Source organism: Opisthorchis viverrini (genome assembly GCF_000715545.1).
Source record: "Opisthorchis viverrini unplaced genomic scaffold opera_v5_121, whole genome shotgun sequence".
NCBI lineage: Eukaryota > Metazoa > Platyhelminthes > Trematoda > Opisthorchiida > Opisthorchiidae > Opisthorchis > Opisthorchis viverrini.
Genome location: NW_008751776.1, coordinates 296,830 through 318,087, shown reverse-complemented (window position 1 = coordinate 318,087; position 21,258 = coordinate 296,830). Strand labels below are relative to the sequence as shown.

Sequence of the window (21,258 nt, the reverse complement as noted above, 5' to 3'; positions counted from 1 at the left end):
CAGCTCCCATATGAGAGCCTCGGAGACAAGTGGCTTCCCTTTGTTGCAAAAAAGGAGACTCAGTTGATCCCCCTCCCCCCGAAGAAGAAACTTCTCTGGTTCAACTCCACAGTTGGCTCATATTGGAGTGAGGTACCGCACGGTTTTTTGTCCCCCAAATCATGGCGACCTTTAATGGGTAAAAGTCGAAATACGAAGTAACACTGAAGTAACTCAGGATGTTGGATCACTGATTGAGGGAAGGGAGGCTAAACAAACGGAGAGGGCAGAAAGTTTGTGGGAGCCGAATATTTTGCTCATCCTTTGAGAGAACGAAGTGGGAATGGTTCATTTCAACAATGCAGGCAAGCTCGAAAGAAGGCCTGTCGTACAGATAGCGTCTCGGCGATCTGCTTACCATGTGTTCACCAAGTTACTTAATAGCTTAAGACAGTCCACGATAACTCCATATCTTTTGTCCATCTGACCATGACTTTATTTATAACCGATTTCAAAACCGAGAATCCCGTTCCTACTACAGTTAAGTTTGACAAGCTCCAGGGCTCACCCAACTGTTTGCCGTCCATCCATCCTAAACAAAATTGTCCCGTTACCCCTTTACCGAAAAATATGTCTTTTCAGTCTTTTCAGTAACATGCGTCAAATTTGTTAGGAGATTTCCGCCCTGTCTTGCATTCTTTATCAACGCGCTTTTGTGTTCAATCCCACTGCACTGGGCCGCGCATTTATCAGTGCCTAGTTTCCACCGGAGTCATAACAGCAGATACCGTTGAATTATGAAGAGAAAGACCACGTACTTATTGTCGTGATAAAATGCACCGAACGCCTTGGTGTGTGTGTGTGTGTTTGATGGGAGAAACCGAACAGGGATGAGTGATGAAGACCGATTGGTTAATCCCTTAGTGAAGGACATAGTGGATGAGTCGTGAGTGAAAGCCATGGAAATTACAAGTAGACCGTGCTGTTTCCCGTATTTCGCATCTGTTGCTCTTCAGAATTGTCCTGTGAAGACTGTTGATTCTGGTAGCACTTTTGCAAATCCTCTTATGTAGGATTTTATTGGATCAATTATTACAATTATTATTACAATTACATGACCATTGCGTGCAAATTTGAGCGGTTCTCTTGGTTGTATACTATGTACTCCACATTTTGGTCTATTCCCAATCTATTTACAGAATGGCTATCACTCTTACCCAACTTCGTTCGATGGTGCGACCATTCCCACCCATCCCAGCTCCCATATGTCCGTCAACAAACATGAAAAATTCTCTTCCAGTGCATCCTCAGTCAGCCTGGATCTTCATCAGACAAATCGAATAGTTTACCAAACCGCGAAACACCAATTTGGTGAAGATATGTCGTCGGACATCAAACCATCAGTGTTCCCCCTGTGTCGTTCGTCTTCCCCCAGTCGAGGTCCCGCTTCCCTCGCAGTCGCTGGTCATCGACTCGAGCGAAGAAGCCTCAAACGTCCAGCTCCAACAGATTCGCCCTGTTCCTTCCCATCTTCACCCATCAGACCAACATCTTATGTCGCACCTTCAAGCAGCAGTCCACCTCTCCTTATGCCTGATAACTCTTCTCCCAATTCCCATCATCATACTCCTCAACATCGATCCATTCCCAACCCATATGTACATCGTGATAACCAACTATCCAACGCCATCACTCGACAGCAAAATCGCACCCAGCTTTCTGGCCTCCCTGCCGGTGATAACTCTTTATCTTCCTCAGCCTCTTCTCTGTGCTCCACAAATCTCAACCCAGCGAAGTCCATTGCACTGCATGGTTTGGCATGTGAACCGCCTGCTAATGAATTGGTCTCAACTACCGCTTCTTCGACTGTTACCTCATCTGCCTCTGGTGCTTCCGCCTGTGTTGATTCCGTACAGCAACAACAGTATGAGACCCAATCTCAACACCGTTCTAAAACCTTCGTCCCATCAAGGACTTCAAACTCCCCTAATAGTGGCAATATTATTCACCAACCTTTCGCCATGCACCAATCTTCACATGCACACTTGTTGCACAACCAGTGCGTCACCAGCGTTCCCGGCGGCGTTGGTGGCTATGTGTCGACGACAGGTGGGTCACTCAATAGTAATTCCGTGGCTTTGAACTCTACTCTGAATGCGCCCAACAGCGGTTCCAACAGCGGTAAGAACACGCCTAGACAACCAGCGAAAAAACGCCTTGAGGCACGAACTCCTACGATTGAAGGGACAGCTGACGATCCTACTGTCCCTATGACTACCACCAGCGTATGCACGGATAGAGGCAGTACGCCGACTGTGGACGATTCCAGTGTGCTTGTGATGAACAACAGTGTGGTGAATGTGGGTACTGTCAGTGGGGCTGCTTCTGGAGTTGGAGTCGGCACGAACGTCTTCCGGGTTCACCAAAATACCCCTTTCGGTGAGTATCAGATTCTCATCTTTGTCAAACTATACCCCTGGAAGCGGTATTTGGATGAGGGATATACGAGGTTTTCCTTGTAATGTTTCCATTTTGAGAGTATGACAGCTTTTTACGTGTTTTTGTTTGAAAAGTCTCACAAAAGCTTCCGCATAGTCCTGCTCTACACCCACCAAACCCATTCTTTTGATATCCGTTTTCCTTTACCATTTGGGAAACTACTTCAACCCTCTGAAAATCAGCCTAACCGCTTACGCTGTACTTTTGATCATCCGACCATCGTAAACTAGGGGGTTGTGGCAGTTTGATGTGGATACCGTTTGCTTTTACAAGTGAATAATCCACTCACAAGGTCAAAGCAGGTTGAGTTCTACTCACCTCTGTCAGTTTTCATCAAGTAACCTTAAGTTGTGCTACCCGTAACCGCTAAAATTAGCAGTTCTCCATAATTGATCAGTTTTCTACAAATCAGTCTACACAATTCACCTCGAAAGCAGTTCATCCTTACGACTTGTTATCTATGTATTTCTGTTCCTGCTTGATTGCTACCCATGTCCGCTGCTTATCATGGTATATATGGTACACACATGGGAGATGTCTGCTCTTGTTTGTGTGCGTATGCATCGCCTAATTGCATTCTTCGTGGTTGATTTTGTTTGTGTGCTGTTTCGTCGGTCGATGTTCCGCACTTCGGCCTTGGCTGAACGGGTGTGTACCTTTTTAACAATAACTGCAACCAGACAAACACTGTTGGCCGTTTCTCTCGTAGCTACCATTCATGTTCCTCGCGACCTCTCAGCATAGCTTTGTTTTCTTGTATGTATGTTTCATTCGGCGGCTTGTCATTATCCATCGGTCAATGCGCTTTCCACTACCCTACTGAGTTGTTGTAGCCTTGTGTCTCATTTTGTCCACCCTGCGGGCGTTTCGTTCAGCTTCGTTCCCTTTCTCAAGATGTCCAGGCTATGAAGAGGAAACTTTCATTTGCAATCCTTTTGAACGGTATCGGATGCTTTTTTTCTTTTTACCCTGCTTGCCACTTACTGACAACGGAAACTTTCATTTGCAATCCTTTTGAACGGTATCGGATGCTTTTTTTCTTTTTACCCTGCTTGCCACTTACCTGACAACGGCTGTTTTTGGTGGTTGCTCACTATGGTGACGAACCATACGGTATTTCAACAGGTGCTGAATTTTACTCATCAAAATGTGAACGTGTTTATGCTGTGGGTACTTCATCGGAACACTTTGAGAACCCCGTTTCGAAATTGTTGTTTCTCAACGGCCTAGGTGTTTTTGTTGTGCCCCTTCACGAAGGAACCTCAGCTGAAGGCGAGGACACGCACGTTTGGAAGATTTCTTGCCGTCTTGGAGGTCGCACTCGGTTGTGTAAAAGTGCGTTCGGAGCCGCTAACATAAGTATGGCGTTCTATCGCCACTTCACTGGATTGTCTGACGACTTACTTGAAACCATTGCATTCCTCGCACGCAACGTTTAGTCTCCCCGATTGCTGGTTGAGTGTCACATGCCTTTACTGACCAGACGTCGAATCTCGGACATCTTAGGAATAAGGGTGGGACACAGCAGTTCAATGGACAATTCTGGGTACACTTTTGCTCTGTGTAGCCATCCACACAGCACACCCATGATGGAACCCAGTCTCGTTCAGAAATATGGAAGCCCAATTCACAATTAATGCACTTGATTTACCTGTAATTACCATCTAACCACTCACATCTTCAGCAGTTTTACCACTAAGGAGAATTTTTCCGATCTACTGGAAAGTGTAGTCAATGGTTGTCATACATCACTAATTACAGGAGGCTAAAATACCCGATCAGACTAAAATAGTAGCCGAATCATGGGCAATTTCTGTCTAGGACAACAGTGTGCCAATTCATCGTGTCGAATCAGTTGATCATCAATATGCGCTTCCAGCACCCCAAACGACAATAATAATTATAATAGCAATAATAAAAACCGTTGGGCTCTGACACCTTTTTGCTGCTTAGCTGTCACATCCCTCAAACGATGCACGAAAATGAGATACTTCCAGGTTGCCAGACCTAGAAATTCATCGTGTCGAATCAGTTGATCATCAATATGCGCTTCCAGCACCCCAAACGACAATAATAATTATAATAGCAATAATAAAAACCGTTGGGCTCTGACACCTTTTTGCTGCTTAGCTGTCACATCCCTCAAACGATGCACGAAAATGAGATACTTCCAGGTTGCCCAGACCTAGACGGGGGCATTCGTGACACTGAGATTTGATTGGAAACGCGGATCCTCTGGTTAGTAAGTTGGTGCCTTGACCACTGCGCTATCCCTCCATGGACTAACGTGTCATTCGATCGGGATTCATCTTGACTGTGACCTACCATTTCAACGATATCCACGATAGGAAACTGTCGGTTGTTTCGAGGAGCGGCGGTGGGGAATACGGAGGGATTGAACCATACCCTCTTACTGGGAAAAATACCGTTTGACGAGACATGGACATAGGTCCTTCAAAAGTACCAGTATTTTCCGATCCGGGGCCCATGCCTGGCCAAACAGGCCTGTGTAACAGCCCAACAGCACAGTTGACAGCAGGCCCCTTTCACCATTCCGAAGACGATTGGCCCGGATTCGAGCAGCTACTGAACAATCGCGGCGGGCCACGCGCAGCGATTCCAAGATTAGATTTCAGAGAGTGTAGTTTATCCTTTTAGTGTGACGTTGAACAGGCGACCCAATGACCCTCCGAATTAATCAGTGTTTCATTGCATTTGTGGCAAGTGTCTCTATTTTATGTTGGTCGAATATGGCTGCAACTATGAGGTACAATGTCCGAGTTTCCGTCAACCTTATGTTCCATTTTTGAACGCAAATTGTACGGACTTCGCTAAATACACCCATTTGCACATCAGTTTCATTTTAACTGGATTCCAGCTGAATTTCTTATGATATTTCTCTGCCGTGTGTCGCACAAGAGCCGCCTCTTGTTTAAGCTAGTTCAAATGAATGTATTTTGCGACAAACCCACCTGCTTTCTTTACTACCGTTTTAAAGGTCCTTGTGACAGTTTTTCTTGCTCATGACTTACCTACCAAATTCGTCGTTCTCTTCGAGGCTTAATACTTGTTAACGGAAACTCAATTCTGAATCACTGACGATAAGATCTGTGGGCTTGATCCCTCTCGCAACGTGTTATCCGACTTCGTAATTGATTAGACGATCATCTGGTATCCAGTTGAACCCTGGCATCTGGGTTGTGGTCACGTGGCGAAAACGTAGATCCATGGACCGTTTCGACTGAGTTACCAGTCATGTAGGCTTCATTGAATTTCGCGATTACTAGTCTTCAGGTAGATAATTTTCGACGCAGGTTATGCAAAGTCCCTATTTGACCTTGTCATTAGCTATCATATTTGCTCTCTCTCGCTCTGTCGCTCACTCTTTCTGCCTACACATTCCTGACCAATCTGTATTGTGTATGATGTCACAGAAGCAATGAAGTAGATGTATTTGTTCTCTTGCACAAATGACCCCGTCTATTTTCCGACACACACACACAATCGTACATCCACACACGGTTATTAACGCCGATCAGTGTTTGTGTGTGTTTGTGTGTGCTGTCCGATTGAGACTTTCAGCATCAACCGTGCACTCCCTTGCCATGCAAACACACACTGCAACAGTAGCGATAACCTTGTCAATAACATTCGCAAAACACTGCGCAAACCACATCTCTCTCTCTATGGGGTCATTCATGGTTATTAGTGAATCCGTTTTCACTCGTTCGATTTCCATCCACATCATCAGGTTACTACCATCTGTACTACAACCAGGCACCTGGGTGAAAGCGAACTTGTAGGTAATCGGTTAGCACAGGGCGACTGCGAAGTAAATCAGCAACCCGGTACACCTACTAGGTTCTAGTTCGCACGCATTTGCAGGTCGTTTCTCATCGCGCGCTTTCACAATTGTCGATCGACGTTTTCTCGTTAATATAATCTTTTGTTCATATCCTCTAGCAAAGGCGTTAATACCGAAAGATCGGCGTAAGCAATCCCACTGATTGTGCAGTCATGCGGTTTCGTCATAGACACCTGCGTATTGTAAGGGTTGTTGTGTTAATTCGAACATCAAAGATTTCTGGTCTATGGTTTGTTCACTCTCATCTCGGAGTAGCTTTGGTTATCAGCGTAGGGTAGCAGATTTTCAAAATCCTTTTGGTTCCAGTGGCAAGAGGGTTGCTCTGCTCAAGAGGGTCAGCTGTAGCGTAGGGTAGAATCCAGTGTGTTTGCTGCCCGAATGATCATCCACGGAACTCAACTCTGATGTACCTACCCAACAATGTCGGCCTGAGACGGAGAGAGTCTATTTGAATCATGGTGGGGGTTCACCTGATCGTCTGCTTTTATAATTTGTTAACAAGACAGCGTATTGTAGCAGCACATTAGCAGGTTCGCAAACTAGAACTGTGAACGAACAATACTAGATAAAAGAGTTTTCCACTGGGTAGACCAGTGCCCTTTTCGAGAAGGGTTTTGCAACCCTGTTTGATCCTCCCGAAAGACCTGAAAACCACCAACCTATTCTGTTTATCACATCTTTGCGCATAGATGCGCCTTGTACTCTAGAAAACTCAACTCAGTACAAAAGTGTATCAATGTTCTCAAGAGCAGATTCGACCTCTGTTTGCGGTAGCCCCTTATCAGGTTATAAATTAAGGAGGAACGTTATTGTTAACTGTTCAGGGGAAACTTCATAAAGATTTCTTTTGACAAGATTACTGCTGTTGAAACAGAGGCATTCCAGTCCTAAAATTTCACGCTTCGCATCGACAACTATTGAGTGATGTTCATATATGACTCCAATTTGACCCGCTGTCGACTGCATGACGTTCCAGTTTTTCCATCGGTGTGGGTGAAGTGATCCCCTCAATAACATACGACTTCTGTTACCTATTTATTTTAGTCCCTGTTCGAAGCCGCTCTGGACGTCCCAGTTCTTCAGGATCTTCGTCCAGTGCCAGTGGATTTCTGTCCAACAGCACAGGAATCAACAGCTCGGCAACTGCGCGCAAACTCAGTGGCTTTGAAACCATCGACACTGAAGTAGGCGGGCTAGGATCATCGAACCGGTCAGTTGGTGGTCCTTCCATCGCGGCCAGTCAATCAGATGACGAGGAAGAAGAACTTAGAGACATAATGGTTGGTCGGCCGGGAGCTTCGATACTACACACTCCAGCGGCCGATGCTACTGGACAGAACATCACTCACTCAAACGATCAAAGCAATGCTGGCAGCGTTTCTCAGACATCATCGACTGGAGCAACAGCGGGGGCATTTCCTCAGCTAGGTCGCAGTCCTACCCACGACCGACGGATGGTTGAAATGATTGGTATGATATTGGCCAACGCTCACGGATCTCCCGCCCTAGGGAAGTAAGTCACACTATTTTTTCACCCTCAGCGGGTTTATTCCCCCTACAAGGACGTTCCTAGTTTCTCCCCACTGTACAGTTTCGCAGTGATGGTCAGCTGTAACCAGTGGGCGGTGGTTTCGCCGAAATTCCCTTCTTTCTTTAGCAAGCCATTTGATTTAATCGGGCCCTTTTCCGTGTTTGAAGCCTCTGTTTTAAGCCAGTCACCATAAGTCATCTGGTTGAACTGACACTTTGTCAAGTATAGCCGCTAGGGTGCTGTCTTTCTTTGTTTTTGATTCAGTCGGACCGGGGCGGGTGCTAATGAAACGTAGATAGTTTCACAACCGAAGTATAGTCCCAATTTACTTCTGTTTATTCGGTCAACTAGCCCGTTAAAACATTTGAAAAAAGAATGAACCAATCATTTGACAGGCCTCTTCACCGCAAAACGTCGTGGAAGCACGTGAATCCGAATTCAATGTAAACATCATCTGGACATCGATAACTCTAACAAAACGTGAAATACCGTTGCTTTGACGTAATACAACACCTGGTGTGGACAGTTCGCATACTGCATTTTTCAGCACTTGTGGTGAAATGCTAGTGTTTAACGCGCCAGTCGTATGGAACGAATACCAACCGAAAGCCGCACTTCCGTTTTAATCCAACTAGCCAAAAAGTTTGCGGTCAGTTCATCTGAAAAGCAGTTCGTCCAAATTGCTCTTTGGCGTTGGCATGTACGAATTAATAACCAAGGGAATTAATGTCAGTGGGAATCTCATCCATGAGCGAGGACGCTTTTACTATAACCATCTTTGGTACAGATACTTGTTTCTCGCCGTATGAGGCTACTCATGCCAGGGTCAATCGCCCGAAGCGATGGGAGCGGAGAATGAAGTTGTCTTGAAATCTGGGGAGCCATACTGCGGAGTGTACGTGTGACACACAGAACTTTTCATACCGGGTCGGTAAATAGTTAGAGGTCTAACTAGCACAGTCTCCGGATTGGGGGTTTGGAACATGTGTGCCCACTTTCCCCTTAAAAATATGGTTTGCTTTGACAGTCTTGCGCCAACCACCGCTGACTTGTGGTTAAGCTTAATCACTATTTTTTTATGGGCTGTGTGGGTGAACTACTGGCCGTTCTTTACTCTGGGACGCGTGGACGGATTTGGATCACGCTGCTTTGGTTCGTGATTTTCAGGGGCGCGCAAGACGCGCACACCTAGCTTAGCCGTTGAGAAACTCTCGGCCCCTGATGTGAAACGTACTGAATTTTCGGATAACACGTTTTCTGATGTTCACGCCAGCTAGATCTGAGCGCTGGATCTCGAGCAACGCTCTGAAATTACTCAAAGCTTGAACGAGAGTAGAATGCAGCTAAACAAACTGTTAGACTTAAGGTGAAAAGAGGTATCTGTGCTGATCGTGAAGCTCCTAAGATGGAGGAGGTGAAAACCTCTGAGAATGCGCGTAACCTCTCCCATCTGATGCGTGCAACAGGTTCAGAGAAGCGCCTGACGATGACGACTACTGGCCCACCTCTAAAACAGAAGAATAGATAACTCTCAAAAACAGTTCAATGGCCGCTCGAAATTGCTCAGCCGGATTGCTGGCCCAAAACACAGCCCTTGACAGTGAGCTTGAGACCCCCAGACAGGTTCAGAAGTAGGCGGATTCCTTTTCCTTCTCAAGCGTCATCGAGCTGCTTGTCCTGACGAAATACCACCCGCTGTGTTCAAAGATAGTGGTAAAATCCCCACTCGGAGCTTCCCCAACTTATTCGGCAAAAGAGACCGTCTCAACTAACTGGGATGCATGGGTATTATTGCCCATTTTTATATAGGGTGCTCGCAGTGGGATTGGCGATCATAAAGGAATTAACTGGACCCCGTTTTAACCTTACTCTTGACGCGTCTTACGAAGGCGCGTGAAGGAAGGACCCGAGAACGGCAAACTGGGTTCCGGTCTGAGAGGGGCTGTGTAGACCACATCTTTGCACTCCACCAAGTGCTAGAGGAAGAGTGAGTTCGGTTCTGTCGACTGACTCGTTCTTTGCACCGCGCTTACGCAACAGGTTATGCCCTAGAAGTTCGTAAACATCATGCACTGTTTTCGTGGGCACATGATCGTGTATGAGAAGCTCTTCAAAAGCTTTCCCACAAACCGCCAAGGGTGTTCATTCTCCGTTTCCATTTAAATTCGGTGTTGATGAGATAATGCAGCGAAAACTGCAAGATCTGTCGGAGTGAAAGCCTTGCAGGCGACAGTGTTCCCGTTTTTGAGGAGCTGGTTGGAACCGGCGAATTCGAGGTGGTGTGGTGAGGAGACGGGTTTTTTCAGGTGAAGCCGAGCCTATTTCACTCAAATAATGCATCCAACTTTACGAGCTACGGTGGTTGATTTGGCCATGTGTTACAAATTCCGGGTGTAGGCACCTCCAATGTTCGCAGTTGTCAGTCCTAGGATCACCTAACTTTCCCATGCCTTTCTTTTTCCCACGCCTTGCTTTGGTGAAACGAATTAACATTTCCATACGTCAGTGTAGCACCAGTATTCTCATCCGGTGTCACTGCCATTGATGGTGAAAGTGAAGTCTAGACTCTTTCAAAAAGAGCTTTATGTGCCCGTCCATCGCTACCTCTACCTGATAACAGAGAAGTCTTCCTCTTCACTTTTATACAAGATGGTATTTCTCCCTTACTTGTTCGATGAAAATAGTTCTGAGGCATTCGGCACGCCAACCTATCTGTCATTTGTCAAACTCTGTCATCTAACTCGGCCGCACCGGGTCTCGCATACTTTGCATGTGCAATGTTTGGGTTTCTGTAGAGGAAAATGTTGGTATCTCACGTAGCGTAGATGGTCGTTGGCTTGTTCGCTGATCGGGGCTATTTGATTGCCAACGTTTCATCGCCAATCGAGGTAACATCATCAGTGCGTTATTCGGGAGCATAGTGGTGCGTGCCGGTGGGTTGTTGGTTGTGCGTTAAGCAGTGTTGCGTGTGTGTTGGTCTACGTGCTGCTAGCCGGGGATGACGTATGATCGCGATTAGTTGTTCGGTCGAGCGGTTCCATTGGTTGATCTCCGGACAATGGTATGGTGGGAAATTCACTACATTACATGATTTCCTGTGTAAATGGACGCATTTCCAGTTAGTAACCATAGCCAAACCGTCGTTAGAGGATCTGTTGCCCTATGATGCACAACCACAAGCAGTCTGTGAATTGGCGTCGAAATATGAAAACTGCCAGCCACAAAACTTTTCACATCCACAATGCTGTCGGACTGATTCGAGGCTCTTCAATGCGCGACTGTCTCAGCTTTCTCTCTATGAGAAAATAGTAATTTACTCACTAGTGAACTGGTCATAGCTTTTCGTTTCAGAGGAGCTTGGTAAACAATCGGTAGCTTTTATTTGGGCAACGTTTCGCTTCATCAGGCCAAGTGAGCAGGTCACCAGATTGGCCAGGTTATAAGGCAGACGGGGAACCAATCAGTAAGTCAGTCTTCTTCAGGTTACCACACTAGATCGGTGTTGAGTGTCAATTAACGCATCTTGTCGGCTAGTATGATTGCCAAAATCTTGAATTGATAGGTTGGAGGAGCTTCAAATTATTTCCGATCGCTTTTTGTTCCTTAATCTTCCACTTCAGGGCACTTCACTTGGTGATTCACCTCGGGTGCCACTGGTAGATTTTCGTTGATCTCCGTGGGCATTTGAATGCTGCGACAATTTAGTTGAGGGGAGGGGAGGTGCGTAATGTCAAGTGGAATCCAGATGATGACTACTCTTCCCTCTGACAATCACACACCAACACGTGTTAGCTCGATTGACCCAAGACCGTTCTCCACACGCTTGCCAGTTCCACATCTTTTATTTTGTTAACACTGGGATGCTTGGCGATTCCTACCGCCTCTCTGTGACGAAACGACGACTTCTCAATCGGTCCCAAACTTTTTCCAATTGATTGGTGTTGTAGCTTTGCTTCCAACGTGTGACTCCTCCCCATAATTACCCTTCTGAATTGACTTGACTGTAGCTGATAGAGGCAGTATACACTTCGTACGCAGTTTTCAGCTGACAAACTGAACCGGATTACACATCCTTCAGAGATTCAAGAGAACCTATCAAAGAATGGATCCTAGTAAAAGTGGCCACTTTTTGCTTACTGGTCCTAGCGAACGGTTTAATCTTTCGCTACCAGTGGGTTACCAACTCCCTGGAGTTTTCTGTGATACTCACTTGTGATGTTTCCCAGCATAGATTAACTTTACCCAAAGGGACATAAGGGATATAAGTCGATAGCAGGGTATGGGGCTTTTTTTAACCGCGCACGTAAGCATGCTATGAGCATTGGAATCCGTAAGCACATCCAACTGACTCTCCAGACCTGATTTGAATGTCACGTGGTTACTATGGTGGTTTGACATTTTTAACAGTCTGTGTATTCGCGTTCTTTCTGTGTATGTGTCAAGCGGCATTCAGAATTCCGATGTTACTGGCTTTCATTCGCTGGGGCATAAAAAGTGAGAAAACACCACGATGATAATGATATGGCATATTTCAGTTTCAAATTCTAGCGATATTTGGGTTGCAACTATTTTTCTCAGCTGGTTTTAGGAACCTGTTGGATGATGAGTTGGCATCAGTTAAAAAGTAGGTAGAAGTCTTGGAGTACATGCTGGCGGACAAAATATTATTGTAGCGGTGTCGTTTAGCTTCATAACAATGACCTTTTACTGGAATTTGCCACCGACACTTGTCCTTAGTCTTCCTTGTTCCGGTCACCATCGCACTTATTTGGTGCGATTTGAAAGATTCAACCGAGGTCCCCCGTCACACTCTGCTTCTGCCTGATTCCACTCCTGCACACAGGTTCCTGACTGATGTGTACGCAGTTCAGTCAAGGCAAGTATCTATAAAACAATACAGAGTCCGTGAGAATTCGTATCCTAAATCCCGAAGGGAAAGTTTGATAGGGTGCTGTTTCCAAATTAGAGCGAAAATAGCGGCGCAATCGTATCCACTCCGTTCTTCTTTGGTCACGTCGGTTCCTGTCCTGGCAGTTACATTTCTGTACTTACTGTTAGCGTTTTGTAGTAGATTTTGGTGTTATCTTGACGGATTTACTTAAGTTGCGTTAAAACAACGAAGGTAGCGAACAAAACTTGTTTTCTGTGATTGTTACTCTTGTCTGATACATCACAAATTTATATGGTACCAGTAGTCACGTGAAAAATGTTAAAATCGGGGCTACATACACTTTAGAGAAGTGGAAACCAAGGGAAGGAAAGGGTTCGAATGAGGAGTAGGTCAATGGAACAAGGAATCAGGTAAGTGAAGTCAATGTCAGACAGAATTTTTCGAAGGCCAGTTCAAGATCAGAAGTCGCGCAAGTTTCTTTTGGACGCAAAGTTGTGGATCCAGCAGTCGGATTCCAATCGCCTCTGTGATCGATGGTAGTCTGGATCGTACCAGTCGTGATCGGTTCAGAGGCACCCGGTATATGATAGCGTCGAGCTTGCTCTCTGTCGATGACATAACTGGTTTCGGCCAAATGTGATGCGATTGCACTTGAACCTGGTTTCTTCCCAATAGAACACTGTTCAGTTTCGGGTTTAACGGATTTCATAGTCTTGAGTATAAACCTTCCAGGATATCCGTTCTGCAAGAATGTGCCTACCAAGAAATCTAGTTTCTCTTGTAAACAGTTGGGGCAGCATATTTTCATTGCCCCCTCAGTCAGGCAAATAATTATTTGCAACGAAGTCAATCCAAAAGTTTTCAGCAACCTTGTGAGTAGTTTCCTTTATGAAAATATACAGCGATATATCGAATATCGTGCCAACTGAAACATGAGGTGGCCCGTGTGCAGCGCATTCAGTTGTAGAATATCATAAACGAGAGATCCAGTTGAGTCTCTTGTGAAAACCAAATTGATTTGCAAATGAGTCTATCTCTCGAAATCAGTCCTATTTGGGTTCACGTTTAACATAAGGCTGACGGAAACGGGGACTAAACCCATCTGATTAGCCACAAGAAGGGCGAAACCGGTCGTGGGCTGTCGAAGAGTTTTCAGTAACCTTTTGAATAGTTTCCTTTATAAACATGTTCTGTTGCGAAAAAGCCCATCTGCATGAGGATCCCATTCAAAGGTGACTCGGTTGCTGAACTAATTACCAGAAGGCTCAGAAACTCTTGACACGACATGCTTGGCTGCTAATCTGTGGGTTGAGCTTCAACTCCAGCCCCACTATCAAATTCCGCTCGAAGGACGCATTGCCATGTTCTACCATCAGCTTTTGTGTGTACTCATTTGCATGCTCTCACCGAGCATCATACGCTGATGGTACAACAAGGCATTCGTCAGACTTAATGTGAGAACACAATCCCGTATCTGAGAGGGGCAGTTGGAAGAAACAGGCTCAAATGCAATTGCATCACATTTAGCCGAAACCAGTTATGTCATCGACATAGAGCCAGCCCGACACTATCAATACCGGGTAACCTCTGAACCGATCACGACTGGTACGATCCAGACTACCATCGATCACAGAGGCGATTGGAATCCGACTGCTGGATTCACAACTTTGCGTCCAAAAGAAACTTGCGCGACTTCCGAGCTTGAACTGGCCTTCGAAAAATTCTGTCTGACATTGACTTCACTTACCTGATTCCTTGTTCCATTGACCTACTCCTAATTCAAACTCCCCTCCTTTAATTTTCATATCTCTGAAGTGTGTGTACTTCCGATTTTAACCTTTTTCACGTGACTTCCGGTGATATATTAGCCAAGAGGAAAAATCACGGAAGACAAGCTTTGTTTGCTACCTTCATTGTTCGTATGACTTCTACGGGTATATTCAATCAACTATTTTGATCTGTTCACCCACTAGACTTGAGTTTCGTTCTCATTTAGGCTTATCGACAGTGTATCTCATTGACTGGGCCTCGATACCAAGAGTATTCTTCCACCAACTCATCTATTTAATCACGAGTAAGAATGAGAAACGGAAGTCTGTTTTCTTTTGTGCAAGCAGCGGTTATTGAACAGTTCAACATGCGTGCACATGACATCTTCGGAACACACTCACGTATGCTCATCAGTTCCATAATTACAACTAATCTCGCGGATGGTTCTATCAACCATGTTACTCTTCTATGTGACCTTGGAAGACCGCTCCGTTAACTGAATCTGAGCCGTCTTACTTTCTTGGTAGATTCTACTCAACGGTCTAAAATCTTCGGGCTATTGAGAGGTGGCAGATAAGAGGGTACTCATTGATGACGAAAATTCGTGAAATGTTGAATTAGAAATGTGTGAATGACAGTGGTTCACCATGATTACTAGTGGGACTTTCATCTTTGAGAAGCATCGTGAGAATTTCTTCGTAACAGGATTTGTTGGAAATGTTGTTTAGAAATCACATCTTACTGACATTTTGGAGGACAAAAGTCCCAGGTCAAATCCTTTCGCGGTTGTACCGAAACTGTTTGTACCGGTAGCATGTTTTCTCCAACAGTTTGTTTGAGCCCGTTTCAATCTATGCTTTTTTTTGACGTGATGTAACGATTTTACGATGGATGGACAGACGGGATGTCCGTGTTGATATGTTTTGTACCTTTTGGTTTAGCTTTGGATTAAAATTTCAACTTTTAGCCTGTGCTACGCTAATTTCTTTACTTTTTTTTGACGTGATGTAACGATTCCGTTTACGATGGACAGACGGGATGTCCGTGTTGATATGTTTTGTACCTTTTGGTTTAGCTTTGGATTAAAATTTCAACTTTTAGCCTGTGCTACGCTAATTTCTTTACTGATAATCTGTATTGGTTTCCGTAGAGAGATACAAAGATTAGTGGTAGATGCGTTCGTCATGTGTATCATACTGATCTATTCTTTTTACCGGAGATGAATGGGGATTTTGGTTTTGTTCGCTCGGAGCGCCATCCTAATTTGTGTCGGGGCATGGTGATTTCGGATTAGACATGGTCCTCCGATCCGATCGGTCAATTAGATGCATATTTTAGGCACTTTTCACACTAATTTAAAGTACTCGTTTTCTGCTGTTCGCGTGGTGGCTCTTTGTCTTGTTTGTTCCATGCCCCGCAACACAGTTTCTGAGGATACCCACAGGGCTTTTGGCAGCGTCAGCTGAGGTTTGGTGTCTTTGTGTATGCCTTAGGTTTGTTATCTATGTGGCACTTGAATCTAAACCTTTATCCCATTTTCGTACCACTGAAGTATCCTTCCAGTTTTCTGCTTAGTACTTTTCATTGGTGTTTGACCATTCTATACCAGCCCTGTTATCCACGACTTATTTCAGTTCAACTCCACTCAATTCTCGTCGAAGTGCCTCAGCTTGCAGTCTGCCTCGAATCGGCGCCAGCCCGAACGAGAACACTCCGGAGCTTCATTTCCCTTCCTACTCTCATGCATTCCCTAACCCAATCAGTGGTCACCACAACACTTCGGTCCAACTGTTTCCTCATCGTTCCTCCTTCGGTCAGTCGCTGCTCACCAAAACCCCGTCGCAGCCGATCACTACTCATCCTTCGGATCAACTGGACCGGAAGTCCACCTTACCGAACGGTGGTTCCACACCACCACCACCACCATATCTTGCCCCGTCATCCAGAGACTCAGACGATCGCTCGGACTGTGCCCACAACACAACGACTCCACCTCATCTGTCCGCTTTGCAGCCCCTCAATTTGAACACCGACCTTGGTAGTTCCGGTCGCGAATCGGTGCATGAGATTGCCAGATGGATCCGCGACTCTCCGGCTTCCGGCGTAAGCTTTGAATCGCATGCATGTTGTTGATTACGTTTAGGTTTGCAGTGGTCTCACTGCTTGTGCACTCTTCCAAACTCATACCGATATGCGATAGATTAGCTGTTCGAAAGTTTTATATCACTCCACTGTTTAATCTGCTCCACTTTGTCTTCAACCGTCTGGCGATTAATGATGGATATACTCGACTCCATCATCATTTATGGAGGTCGTTAAATTGTAACCGGCGTCCCACTCATATCGCATCGAAACCTGTCGACCGTCGGGATAGTAATTCGGTTGATGTCCCGAAAAGCATTTATCGTAAAAAATCGTTCAGATGTAGCACCTTTCCGGTGCCTAACTGCCATGCCACCCGAAGGAAGCGCGAGGGCTGGGATACTGCCAGGTTGCTCAAACCTAGACAGGAGAAGTCGAGAGGCAGAGGTCGGGTTCGAACCACGGACCTTCCGGTCAGTCAATTCGCGCTCTAACCACCTGGACCATCTCGCTCTGTTGCCTAATATGGTCGGATTCAAAATTGCCTTCAACGACACCAATTTCTTCACCATTTGAAATGGTCGAGAATGTTGGTGGGTGGGGCAGTGTGATTGACGGTTGAGTTGTTCTGTGAGTTTGCTTCATACGTGTCATCATCAGTCGCAGTTGTTGCGCAGTTCAGTAGCGATGCGTGGTATTTGAGTGATGAATCACTTCTTGCGCATTGATCGGTGCTGCACTTATGTTTACATATGTTCTATTGACAAAACGTGACTTTTGAGTACGACGAGATATTTGGATAATGGGTTCTATGGATGGGTTTACCAGATCGGGTTATTGTTGATGGGCGTCCGGATAACCGGTTTGCCAACATTTATCAAAATCTCTTATAATAGCGTACCGTCTAAATGACACTTACCGGTTTCCAATTGCCAACCGATGGCACCACCTCAATTTTCAGTGTATCAGCTATAAACTGTGTGCCATAGGCACATTGGTTCCAGCTGCTAGTTTCCATCACCGGAAAACGGGAAAGTGGAACATGCAACCAAGTCTCGGAGGCGAAGGCATGTTCAGTTTGTTCAGAGATTGGGCGATAGCTTTGATGCACAAGCGCCACTGACTGCGCGATTGGGCCGTTTCCGCCAATGTCATTAACCACTGGTGGTTTGAGTCCCTGGGTCTCCTTCCAGCGATGCGGCAGTTGCCCACCCGATTAACTTTACTGATTAGTGTTTCCGTACTTCGTCGCTAAATTATACACTGTCCACCTCTCGGTCTCCACTCAGCACAGGGCTAGGAGAATAGAGCTGTGTGAGGCAGATGGTCTTTCGGTATGCGGAGTACAAGTCCTAACCGGTGCATCCTATGAAGCGTGAGTAATGCATCTATCCCGGGAGTGTTTCTTCTTCCTAAAACCATATAGCGTACCTCAGCATTACTAATCTGATGTTCCCACCAGAATTGACCAATGCTGCGGAGACACCGATGATCAAACACTGACATCTTCCGCATGTCCTCTGTGAGTAGGGGCCACTTCTCGGATTCATAAAGGGTACGGATCACACCGCCGTAGTGTAAACTCTTCCCTTGACAGACAAGCTCACGTCACGTCGGCGCCGTAGGTATCGGATGTTGGCAAAAGCTGCTCTGGCCTTTCCGATTCGAGATATAATCTCGTCTCCAGTCAGTCCACTGGAACTTATACAGCTACCCATGTCGTTTGGCCCACCTGCAAGCATGAGGTGTGGGTTTGATCCCACCCGGTTTGTAGCAGCACTTTACTCTGCAGGTGTGAAGCGTATGCCAAACTATGAAGCAGAGTTATTTAGGTTATTTACAGTCGTTTGCATTTGAGAAAAATCTGAACCAAGGAGAGCAATATCGTCTGCATACTCAGTGTCTGTGAGGGAACGTCCCGGGAGCATTTCGACTCTCGAGGTCTCAGATGCAGGCAGAGAAATTTCAAGCAGCATATCAATAACAAAGTTGGGGAGGAAGGGGAAAAGAGGACAGCCTTGTCTAACATCACTGGACGTGGTGGGCTCAGGCGAGAGCTTCCCGTATACTCGTACGCGCCCACCTTGTGATACAACTCCTGACGACGTCAGTGTTGGTTGGCGTACGCACAAACAGACTTGGATCACAGCTCTTTCTTCTCCCCACGCCATCTTTATGTAACTCAACATAGTAGTCATCAGTTTCCCAAAAACTGAACGACGTTAGGATTGGGGATTACCAGATGAATGTAGAGAGGGACCAGTCACGTGCACGTTTTGGCCGTAATCTAGCTGTTAACGCGCGAAGTAAGTTTAGTCGAAAGCGAAGCGTTTTCCGAGCCCACGTCCGGGTAAATATCAAATCCTTCACCAAGAATAATGACCATTCAACTGGATCTGATTGAGGTAGACTCATCGCATGCTGAAGGTCTGATGAGCTTTGTTAGTTGTTTTTCTTTCTCAGGAAGTGCAAAAGCTGGGACATCTCGTGTATCTCGTAAAAGGCTTGCTGCAGTCTAAATATAGCACTATTGGGTTGTGGAGGGCTGTTCAGAAGTGTAGCTAGCTTGTGATTGGAAGTTACTAGGCGTCGCTCATCCTTCAGGCACAAAATTTCCATCTGAAGTTGACTGGCTTCTCGAGTGACAAACCTCCAGAGGAGAATTCATGTGCCTATTTAGATGTTTACTTTTCCGGATAGCTCACTTAAATTTCTTACTGATGTGAAAATGTTGAAGTGTACATCAAGTTTTCATCTTTGTTGGGGCTTCGTTTTTGACGCCGAGATAACTTGGTGCTCTAGGCGTGAACTTACTGACCGAAGGGTCCGTGGTTCGAATCCAACCTCGGCATCTCGACTGCTACTCTCTAGGCTTTGGCAACCTGGCAGTATCCCAGCCCTCGCACTTCCTTTAGGTGGCATAGTAGCTATCCACCTAAAAGATGCTGCAATTGAATGATAGTTGTTCGTTTTTTTTCTTTGTTAAGAAGCACCAGCAATGAGTGTCTCACTAATTCGGGAGTGGGTTCAAACTTCGAGCACTACCAAACTGGAACTTCGAAATTCCCTCAAATAGGTAGTCCACAAAATCCATGCTGATGAGTTAGTTGTGTGTTCTTCCGACCGATTTGACAATGATGAAGGGTGTTTGCTCATGGGTCTATGAGTTGTGTCTGTCAGTGTAATGCAGGTAAACTCATCATTTGAATAACAGCTTCAACTTGGACCCCGTCGCCAGTGAACATTAGTGAGCAGTTTTGCAGTGAACCCAAATTGAAACTTCGAAATTCTCTCCATTTACTTCAGTTTTCTAACCTAGTCAGCTGCTGCTTTAAACAAGTCATCCCGTACCGCGTGTGTATTTGAGATCCATAACATCCTGTTCGCTGTAACAGTGCGCAGGCAATCCTTCGCCATGTACCAATCGATAACAAAGAGAGACTTGACTGTTGCACGAGCTCTACCCGCAGTATTAATATACTTACTAAGGATAAAAATAGATGACAGTTTCAGCTGAAACAATTTATCGCTACCTAAAGTTTTCTGGGCCCCTGGCATAGATTGATGAAGTTGCATGAATCACCGATGAACAGCATGGGAGCTGCGGCTCTCGCTCGCAGATCCACATCAGATTCAGCGTATTTCACTGCCTCGTATCCGTTATTGATTCCTTTCATCGGTCCTTGTTTCCCTCATGTTCTGTTATTTCGATCATAATTGTAGTCCCAACACAAAGTACTGTATGGCTGGAAAATGGCCACCCGTATGATTAATTTCCTCTAAATCCTTCTGTAAGGAGTGGAAGTCAAAGTCATCATCACGGCATGGACATCAGCACACCACAGTGCCTAGTCGTTCAGTTGTAACACCCTTTCGGTGTCCAGCTGCCATGCCACCCGAAGGAAACGCTACGGCAGGAATACCGCCAGGTTGCTCAAGCCTAGACAGGGGAAGTCGAGAGGCAGAGGTCGGGTTCGAACCACGGACCTTGCGGTCAGTAAACTCGTGCTTGGGCCACCTCGCCCCCGCTGGTGCCTAACTACCAGGTAATCGTGGAAGAAATCCACAAGAATCAGTTGGCTTAAAAGTTCAATGTCTCCTAGGAAGACGGCCAGGGAGAGCTTACCAAACCTCGTCGAAATTACCACTGATCTTTTTTTATAGCAGGGCTAACAGCATTCGCACAGCCTCCAGTTCGGCCAAGAAGTATGTGTTCGGTGGGGGCTTCCAAAGACGTACAGAGAATCACATGGACCCCAATCAGAAAGGCGCCCATTTTGATACCAACCGCTTTCATTTCACCTGGCCGTTTCCTGATCCGCAGACTCTTCACCAGCAATGAATGGATGTATGCTTCACATTAATGCGGCTGCCGAGGTGCGCAAACCGATAAACAGACTCGTGCGTTCACAAGGGATGCAAGGATTATGAATTCTGAAGCACAACTTTGCACTTATAAGGTGTAAAACGCATTTCGAGACTTCGTTCGACGCTCGATTTGATGTTAAGTTGGATTCACTGCTTTCTCATGATATTGTTCACATTGTGGTGATTGGGCGAATGTGTGTGCTGGCGTTCTAAGACCTGACTGTCGTCCACTCGGTTACAGTTGAGTTACTGTTGGACCGTTCCTCTACGTTC

General features: G+C 45.8%; 1 protein-coding gene across 1 annotated transcript in view; it reads left to right on the top strand.

The window, feature by feature from the left end:
* T265_06010 (hypothetical protein) overlaps positions 1-21,258 on the top strand; it is a gene marked incomplete at both ends in the record, with an annotated part of 82,737 nt that overhangs the window by 36,211 nt on the left and 25,268 nt on the right. The window contains 3 exons of the mRNA XM_009171169.1: positions 1,179-2,418; positions 7,388-7,856; positions 16,170-16,638. Coding sequence (XP_009169433.1) covers positions 1,179-2,418; positions 7,388-7,856; positions 16,170-16,638 — 2,178 coding nt within the window. The remainder of the gene's footprint in view (positions 1-1,178; positions 2,419-7,387; positions 7,857-16,169; positions 16,639-21,258) is intronic.